Genomic DNA, 10,147 nt, shown 5'->3' with positions numbered 1-10,147 from the left:
TCCAATTTCAACTGGGAAGCTACAGAGCAATTCTGCAAACAAATATGAACACATCCCCAGGCATGGTAGGTAATATCAACCTTACCTAGCAGAATGGAGCTATAGAAAATTATGAAGGCTATCACATAAGGTCTCCCTTCCCTTTTACTCTGAGCAAGGAACTCAGCCTGTTGGAGGGCTCCTCTTTCAGATTAATATGTGGGGACGTCATGCAACAGCCTTTTATTAAAAATGGTTGCCTATAGGGGGCGACAATTACTCACCTGGAGTGCCTGTTTCGCCGCTTCTGCACCTGCACGCGATTCAAATGTGACGAAGCCCACAGGCTGGTGGAGGAAAATAAATGGAGAGAAAGGGGTATAATGATAAATAAAAATGACTGTGAAAAATTGCAAGGGAGGGAGTGGAAGTGGAGATTGATTGCAATGGAATTACGCAGAAATATATTATAGATGAGAAAGAGAGGAACAAAGAGGTTCACAAGTATCCATGAATGCATGTAGGTTAGAAGTCAGAAGAGTTAGTAGCAAGAAAGAGGGGGAAACATGTCAGAAAGAAAAAATATATACAGTTGTTCAATCAACTAGAAATAATAGCGAAAATTTGAAAAGTAGAATAAGAACAAAAATAATCATCCATGAACAAAGGACAATGTGTTGGGTATGATCGAGAGGTGAAAAGAGGGTAAAAACAAATATTTGACAGCATTTGTAGAAACTGTGATTGAAATGATAGGAGATGAAGGAAATGAGAGAGAGGGGTAGAGGGAGAGATTAAAAACAGTGAAAAGACTGGCGATAGCTCCAAACTTGTCATTATTTTCAATCTCAGTTAGATGTGAAGCTACTGATTAAATAAATATACCTCTAGGTTTTGGATGAAAATTTAGAAACTTGGTTGAAGAAAAGAAAAGAAAAATAAGAAGTGGAAGGAGGAGGGGAGAAGGAGGAGATGATGATGAAGAAGATGTTTCATAGATTAAATTTTTCCAAATTGTAAATTCAGATTATTATTTGATTATTTCCAACAGAAAAAACCCACAAAAAATAGCAATTAGAGCAATAGAGGGGGGGGGGGCACAAATACAAGATAGATGGAAATTGGATTATATAGAAGGGGTGTCAATAATATGCATATATTTTCAACCAGTATATTTTTTTCTACAATTTTCCCTCATTATAACTTGTATAGAATAATGAGAAAAAAAAAATATGAACCAGCTTTGTACATTGCAATCTCTAGAAACATAAATACATATTTTTCAAAATTTTATTCTTTTTTAATTCTTAGAAAAAGGAAAAGTAGGAAAGTGTGCATTGCCTTACAAGGCTAGAAAACAGCTATAACTTTGTATATACACTCACTGTGAATGTTTGTCCAACATGACATCAAAATGTTAATAGGTATATGACAGTTGCTAAAGGCAAACACATTACTGAAATAGAAAATATGTCAATTAACCATATACCCATGGGGATATGAGAGGATGGGGAGATGCGCAACAAAACATTTACAAACAGCATGAAATGAGTTTCATTTAAGAATAAACTATTTTTTATGAGACATCTCTGGTGTGAGTCAGCATATTAAAAAATTACATTATGCAATATTTTGCTGTAATATCAATTTCTTAGTATTGGAAACATCTTTATATCTGAAATCTCACACTCCCTAAAAATAACTCCCAGTGGATGACAAGATGTATTTGACAATCATATGAAATTCAATTTCAAAATAACCATGCTAACATTTTCATTAGTTTATTGGAAAGAAATTATTGAACTACACAATGAGAACAGTCAACAACGGTGCTGATTCAGCTCAATTTTCATTGCCAATTAACAAAACTAAATTTGGCTATTTATATAGATACATCACCACACTGCTTATAATTGGACCAGGTTGTCTCAGTACAAAGCACATTCAGGAAGTACAGAATTAGTTACAAGTTAACCATACAGTGCTTTTTCTGTGTTTACTGTAAACAAGTTGCATATTTTATATGTACATTGTTGTAACAGGGTTTTTTTTTAAATCAGATTCCGATGATCTTTTAAATGCTTATACGTTAAAGGTATGAATTATTTGATTTGACGCTTTTAAAGTTAAATAAAACTTGTTTATATTTTTTACCTCGATACATGTAGCCAAATTCAAAACAATATCAACCAGAAATTATTTTATTGGTCATATTTCCAATATCAATGACCATAACTTTCAAAAGGTGACTGACCAACCCACATCTGAAGAAGTCAATCCCTTCTCAGTGCCTAGATGAGTGATGTAGGATGGTAGTCAAGGGAATGAGATCCACCAGTCTCATCACTCACCCATCCAGTGCTCCAAGCATACAAAGATAGACACTTCTCCAGTTGTACTTTCACTGTATGTTTGCTCGACTCACATTTCATTTTCTCATTAGTCTGAAAGCAAAATATTTCTAACAGCACCCCATATGGCAAGTGAAATGACCTTCACTTGACCTTTTCAATACAAAAATAAATCCTCATCATGTTCACAGATATAAATTAATTGGACTTTTTCTTTAATTGTATTTTACTTGTGATAAGTACATTCCATTTCAAATACCATGCTGTGGAACAGACTGGACATGCTTGCAGCAAATAAGGTTTTAATTTCATGTTTGATATGTTGCTTTTTTCTTCCTTTAATGATTCTATTTTTTGCTGCTCCAGCATACTTAAATTACTGAGAACACTGATGTAAGGCAATACTCACATCTTCTAAGTAAGTTTTAATACGAGACAAATCTCAATGCCACTTATATTGTCCGAGATGTTTTTAACTTCTCATGCACCAATATATGTTAAATGCCTTTTAGTGTGATTTATTGAATTTTTTTTAATATATCTGAAAATTACATAAAAGCTCTGAATGATTAAGATTGTATCTGCTGTACTAAAAGCAAATAGCAAGGAAAGCGCTTTTACAAACCCTGACCATGGACGTCCCTCAAGACAAGAAGAGCTTTGATAAACACACTGTCCCAGTCTGCGAAGAATCCGAGGCACGTCGGCTAATAATTGTGTCACTCACATTACGACTACTTACTACCCCCTGTTGGTATGTTCGGTATCCCATCAGTCCCGGTGAAGGGGCTAAAGTACAGATGCACCTTCTTCACAGCAACATGTTTTCCTATACAGCCCTTTAACATCTAGTCCATTTGGGATTTTATGGATGGTCAGGATAATCTCTTCTAAATAGGGTGCATGTGTTTTTCATAGGAAAGAATCTGTGCCCTGACAGAGTATGCATGAGCCGAGAGTGATGTCATATGGTGGAAGCGTGGTATAAGGGCGCTAATGATGTGCAAATATGATGTGGCAGTATGAAACACATTTTGGCCTATCAACACTTATTAGGAAAATTCAATTCAGAGAGGCATCCATCTCTGAATAAACATTTCAATAACAACTTAATAGGGCACAAGTAAGTGTTTGGGGAAGGTATTTGATTTGATAGTTTTGTTTTTGGGGTTTTTTTATCCTAGAATACATAATGTATAGACAAATGTTATAGACAAATAAATAATAAATAATAATGTTTTATTTACCCAGGGTAGCCACTTCAGTTAAACAATTAAAAGTATCAAACATTTAATGCAAACATGCCCCAATATATTGCAAATAAGGCACTAAAACAAAAGTCTGAGCTTCTTCTATCCAGGAATCTTTCAAGCATATTTCACTGCTTATCCTCATATTAAATCATAAAAAAGAGACATCACAGGTGATGGGAAAGCCACATAATAGTTTTCTAGCAAAATTCCTGCAAAGGCCTTTGGTGAATGTAGCCCATTGGTTTGAGTACAATGAAAGGCAAAGAATAGCAATGAAATGATGCCTAAGAAAATCATGCAGGAAAGACACTGCTCCAACTTCTGACATCAAATTACCAAATGTAGGAAACATGGTCAACTGACCCTGGCCCAAAATTCTTGTTTTTAATGTACAAGAGAACAAACTTTTTTTAAGTTGTGGAAAAGACCAAGAAGGTTATTGTGGGTAGTTTTGCAGAGTGATTAAGAACATGAGTAAAATAAAAGTAACCTACAAACAGATGTTCTAACATATATTTTTCCCCTTATTTTCTATGATAAAACTTCCAATATAAGAAGGGGTAATGTGTCTTACCGATTGATTCTTTCCAGGTTTACTGGTTACTTTCAATAATGAACCTTCATAACCCTGCAATGGAAACAAAAAGAAATAAAGTATTATTAATTCAAGTACAAAGGTAATATAATTTGTTTTAATGATATACATGGCTAAATACCACAGAAAATTGACAATCTGCCATATTTGTACATGAAAGTTTGCTTTTTTTAATGGGAATTACTGAAAACTGTCTATTCACATAAAATCAGGAAACAGAACCTAACAAAACCTAGTACAATTTACTATCTTTGATATTGTCTTGGGAAAATATACCTATTAAGTTGAAAAATATGAAAATAGATAAAGCAATTATTCATCTATAATGCTTTTACCATGATATGAGGCTTTTTTTTCAAGAACACTCAGACATAGCAAATTGATTTTACTTGTATTAATAAAAACCACAATTCATTACATTTCACAAGGGTTTCTAATCATCATCATTATCAGGTAATATCTTTTGAAGATGCAACAGGATGTAACTTCAAAATAATTGTAAAGAGTCATTCATATTTCTGGATACAAATGATAAAGAAGTTTGGCAAAAGATACTGAAAAGTGTGTCTATAGCCTGAGCTCTCTATCAACTTATTCTATCATTATGGTTTAATTGATAAATAATGTATATGATAAATTCTATTTACCATAACAGCAACTGATTAAAATATTTTTCAGGTATTCCTTTAAATATCTTGTACAGAATGTTTGATATTCAAGACACAAGGCTTGCCACTGCCCTGCTTTAAAAGGGAATACATGTACTAGTATTAAGAGTTATTTTTTTGTGATATTTTCCTCATTTAAAAGCACAATCGATGGTAAAGCTTTTAACTTCTTCCTGATATTTGGTAACAGGTCAATCGTAAATTTACAAATAATGCACTAGGAGGTATTATTTTGGTTTGAAATATCATATCATCCTTTTACCCTTGTCAAAGTTCAGGTCGAGCTCAAAACAGGTTATCGACATTGTAAACCAAACCTAACATTGGATACCTACACCACCAATCGTCATACAAAGACACAAAACTGTCAACAGATAAGAGATGATTGCAAGCTTCCATATCACAATCATCGCAAGGATTACTTCATATCATCCTGTCAATACTAGTCTCGTGTTCAAGGGACTATGAACTAGCTCAACTGACTTTAGCCACAATGGCGCAACGGAGGTATACTTGAGAACTGAACATTTTGGTGGATAAATCAAAGGGTTCTCATTTAGGAAGTTTTTGGAAGGCCCTAATGTTTTCATTTACAAGGAAGTAGGGATGAGTCTAGTCCATGGGTTCAAGTCAAGAGGCCAATCAAAAAGATTTCCCCATTAATTTTGTACATGTGACTCGACCCGAGACACAGGCCAAGGCCCCACAAAACGTGGCCTTGATGCTTTATATTTGTTTAAATTACCTTGAATACTAGTTTGTAGAAAAAAACTGAAAAATTAATACTTTATCGCAGACTCATATACTGAAAGCATTGACTGTTTAGAGAAAAAAAAATGTAAATGCTACTGCATCCTTTCCCTGTCTGTCTAAATCAGTTAGAGGTACTAATCTCTGCTCACATGTATGTATTCTCCCAAATGTTTATGTGCTGGGACCAGATGCATGTTGTTAACCCTCATCACAACCAAGCAGCATGCTATCATACATAAGAGTGTGATTGGCATAACATTACACCATTATTTTACTATAGAGAAGGTGTGAATGCACTGGAGATTTGTGCTGTTCCATCTTGTCAACAACAAACTACATTAAACAATACAAACTTCTACAATATGATCCACAATTTTCTATGATATCAAAATACACAAAAAATTAGCAGGAATTTGATTTTCAAAATTACTTTTGAAATTATATCAACAGCAAATGTAATACCTTATTAAATCATGGATAGGTCCATGATTAAATTAAGTATAGCAGAATTTTCTATCAAATGATTTTTTTTATTTGAATAAACCCTTTTTAATGTGATGCAGTGAAGAAATAGACTGAAACAAAGAATCTATTTTGGTGCATCGATCTCTTCCTCCCCCTGCCCCATTCTTCCGGTTTTTAAAACTACTGATGACCCAAAACGACTCCCTAGTTTTGCTCATTTCCTGAAGTTGAAGAGAAAACGCTGTTGGGGAGGAATCCGATCTACCTCGTATCTCAAACCTAAAACCCTTCCCAGGGGTCTTTGCCATTTTATCTATGGAGTTCTTGCCAATGACTGATGAATGTGTACCAATAACAAAGAAAAGAAAATCTCACAACGATGAGGAATGCTTTGAAACACTATACCATGTTGTGTCTCCAGCAAAGTTAAACATCAAAATGACTTTTAAATAAACAACTCCGCCTTGTAAGTTGTACTTGAGGTTGAGTATTCAGTCAACACATAGACACTTCATCTAAGAACTCTATGAAAATTTTAACACTAAAAAGCTCAAAAATACAACATTTGAATTTAACATTCTACTATCAACTTCAATATATTTAATGAAATGTAAGTGAGCTCTATCATCATGAGGAGTAAATAAATGCATTTTGTAAAAGAAATGCAGACTCATGTTTTCAGTAGATTAATCCACTCTTTATTTTTCAATCATTGGAATATTTTTACTTGGGGCACCATCAAATGGGAGGTTTTAATGAAATTGACTTTTACTCTTTCTTTCACAATGACACTGAAGGTATTAGTGAAGAAATGATGCTTAAGGAGTCTTGTTTTCTTCAACTTGGTTGATTGCATCAACCCCAGATCTCCCAAGACACATTGTTACCATGGTTACAAGTGAATTACTTGCAATCTAGTAGCTTTACCCTTGCAGTGTTGGAAATGTTCAATCAATCACAAAAGTGTTTGCATAATCATCACTCTCTTGCATGAGTTGTTTGTGGCAAGAACGGTCAAAATACTTTTCTATTCCCCTCTAACTCATATCTATTTTAGTTTTCTCTACACTATGCCTTCTACAAATATTGGTAGAGTTGTCTGCACTTTTTCAAAGTCATTACAGATTAATTTTGAAATAAAATATTTATTGGAAAAAAGAATGAAACCTGTCTTTTTATGGCATTTCCATTGTGACGTACTATCAATGATTGGTTTCATGTATAATTAGATTTAGGAGTGTTTCATAATATAAAACTTAAAGTGGAAAAATTTACATTTATGAGTTTCATAATATAAAAATTATAGAGATGGAAAAACAAGAAAATTTCTTTCAAAGTGTTATAATGTGTAAAGATAGAGTTATTAAAGTATGAGTTCTTTCATATTATAAAGAGCATAAAATTTATAAGAAATACATTAATGATGCTCCATCTTAAATCATTGGTTTCATTTGATATTCACCTCTAAGGTTCTTCAAGCTTCTGAATATAGATTGTTGTTCCCTTTCAATATCTCTCTCTTGACTCACCATTTTCTAATACACTTTATGTTTTTATTTTTCTTCATTTATGCTTTAGTTCCATATCTATTCTTCTCTTTCTTTTGTCATAATGGCAACAATACAACGTTCTCGATTGATCTGGCGAATGGACGAGGGAGCTATAGAGAAGAGATGCGGTCCAGTTGCACGGGATCCACATCAAAATAGAGTGTTTTCTCCCTCTTTTATCTCCTAATGCATCTTGGCCATTAGGGATGCCAGCAAAGAACTGCCTTCTTCTAATCTGGATAAAAGTATCAACACTTTGGTCTTTCATGCATCACACTCAAGCAAAATTGTAGGTTCTCATCGCATTGGAGCAACACGCATCCATATAGGATTGTCAGGAATGCGCTGCAAAGCTTAGTGGCATGCAAAGCTTTAGGTGCATTCAAAGCCCATATCTATCATTGTAGAACCGTTTCAGCACATTACATCACTGGTTGTTCTCAGATGAGACAGGGGCCCCATGTTTGCACAAGTAAAAATTCAGTCAGCAAATAGATTAAACCTAGATTTGAATTACTTCCTTACCTCGCGAGCTGCATACATATGCTTCCAAATGTCTGAGAAATTTTCCAGAGTGACGAGAAAAAAAGGAGGGAACATTCCAAAAAGCGCCCCTATTCTGTATTCGGTAGTGTCTTAATGAGGAAATGACATCACTTGCTTATAAAGGATTGGTTTCTGATTTATGCAGTTACCACAGGTGTTAAAATATGTAGGCCTACTGCTTGCTTTATACATATTTTGGGGGATTTTAAATGTAATATCAGAATTAAAAGTATTTGTGGTAATAAAATTTGCAGAAGTACAGTTGTAGTAGTAGAAATAGTAGTAGTAGTAGTAGTAGTAGTAGTAGTAGTAGTAGTAGTAGTAGTAGTAGTAGTAGTAGTAGTAGTAGTAGTAGTAGTAGTAGTAGTAGTAGTAGAATTAAGAGCAGTAGTAGTAGAGTGGTGGTGCTAGTAACAATGTTGTATGTCATATAAATCTTATAGTCAAGCAACATGATAAATAGCATGTTTTTTAATCACTTGCAAAATATCTGATCAAATATTGTTGCTACATACCAGGAAACTGTATTTTAAACAAATATGTTTACAGTCAACCTGTCCCAGCAGCCACCAGTCTATAATCAAAACTTTAATGGATACCAAAATTGTCTCCCATTTACAAGGAATATATGTTGTAAAAGAACCTGTCTATTAGGGCCACCTGTCTAAAGTTGCTGCTTTCCCTCTTTCAATTTGGTAGCCTTAAAAGATGCATGAAGTGCATGGTCATATATTTAATGTTTTTTTTCATACCTCTCTACATGAAATCTAAGGAAGATATTAATTCCTTAGCTTGTAAGTGAAAAATGTAATGTAACATATTGTTTTTCTTATGAAATAAGGGTGGTTCCTTTCAAGACAAGGTATATGTCAAATAAATATGTCAAATAAACAACATAAATAACATAGAGGAAAAAATGGTTCAGCCCCCCCCCCCTCCCAAATATATATGGTGTCCAATCTGGATAACAAGTCGATTAGAATTGAACATATATGCAGTAAGCTTTAGAATGAATTAGAGCATATATAATTACCTGATAGGCTCGAAACAAGAGGTAGAGTTCCCTAGGCTTGGCATCCATAGGTAGGCCGCTAACAAATAGGGTTCGCACCTGCAACATAAAATAAAAAAGTAAAATTTTACAAATATGACCCCCAAAAAAAATTTATACGGCACTTAGGATAAAACGTTGAAATATCGACAAATACATAAGAAATATAAACAGCACAGTCCACTATAATATTCATAATAATGATGTTAACCAGGCAATAGGATCTAAAATTCCTGACTTGGGAATAACAATTTGAAGGTCAAAAAGGGGTGAGAACAGAAGACAGAAAATGAAAATTTTATAAACAAAACAAATGGAGAGACATGCAGGGGAGATGCTGCTGAATTTAATAAAAAGAGTAAGGATAAATAATTATTTTGTTAATAGCCTGTGGAGAAGAGGAGGGAATGTAATAAAATATAAAGAAGGGGACAATAAGAATATACCTTTCTAAATATTATTTTTAATATATCATTTCTTAGGAGTATAAAAACAAAGACAATCACAAGACATTAGCAAAGGCTGTTGATTTTCTTGCCTTGTGTGGATAAAGAAAAAATCAAAAGGATCAAAGCTATTTCAACTCCCCCCTACCCCCCCCCCTAAAAAAATTGTGTTCTATCTGTTTTTATCATCTGTAGATGACTATCCCAGAGTATTGAATTATTAATTTGTAAAGAAATCACACTTCCACTAATTTGATTTCTCAATTCTCCCTCGAGTGTATATAATTCCACATATACACTTCCAATTTCATTACATTTTCCACATCAAATGATATAGGGCACTTTGAGTTGATCTTTTTTCCTTTCTCGTGGACCAAGCAAGCGTCCATGCATACAGATATTGTATTACTGCTGTATGGCTGAATGGCAATGACCATGTTTAAATAAGTACGGTGATATCTTTTCATTTTGTGTAGTGAATAAAGAAATG

General features: G+C 33.8%; 1 protein-coding gene across 1 annotated transcript; it reads right to left on the bottom strand.

Moving 5' to 3' along the window:
- Window positions 1–148: 148 nt before the first annotated feature.
- Window positions 149–9,297, bottom strand: LOC121410809 (protein couch potato-like). The gene is made up of 3 exons (XM_041603120.1): window positions 9,194–9,297; window positions 4,158–4,211; window positions 149–326 (listed from the first exon to the last, which is right to left on the bottom strand). Exons 1-3 carry the CDS (start codon window positions 9,278–9,280, stop codon window positions 240–242), a joined length of 228 nt encoding a protein of 75 aa, XP_041459054.1. The 5' UTR covers window positions 9,281–9,297; the 3' UTR covers window positions 149–239.
- Window positions 9,298–10,147: the final 850 nt, after the last annotated feature.

Source organism: Lytechinus variegatus, chromosome 3 (assembly GCF_018143015.1).
Source record: "Lytechinus variegatus isolate NC3 chromosome 3, Lvar_3.0, whole genome shotgun sequence".
In the NCBI taxonomy this organism is placed as follows: domain Eukaryota; kingdom Metazoa; phylum Echinodermata; class Echinoidea; order Temnopleuroida; family Toxopneustidae; genus Lytechinus; species Lytechinus variegatus.
Note: the sequence above shows the minus strand (reverse complement) of the source record. Positions and strands in the feature narration are given on the sequence as shown.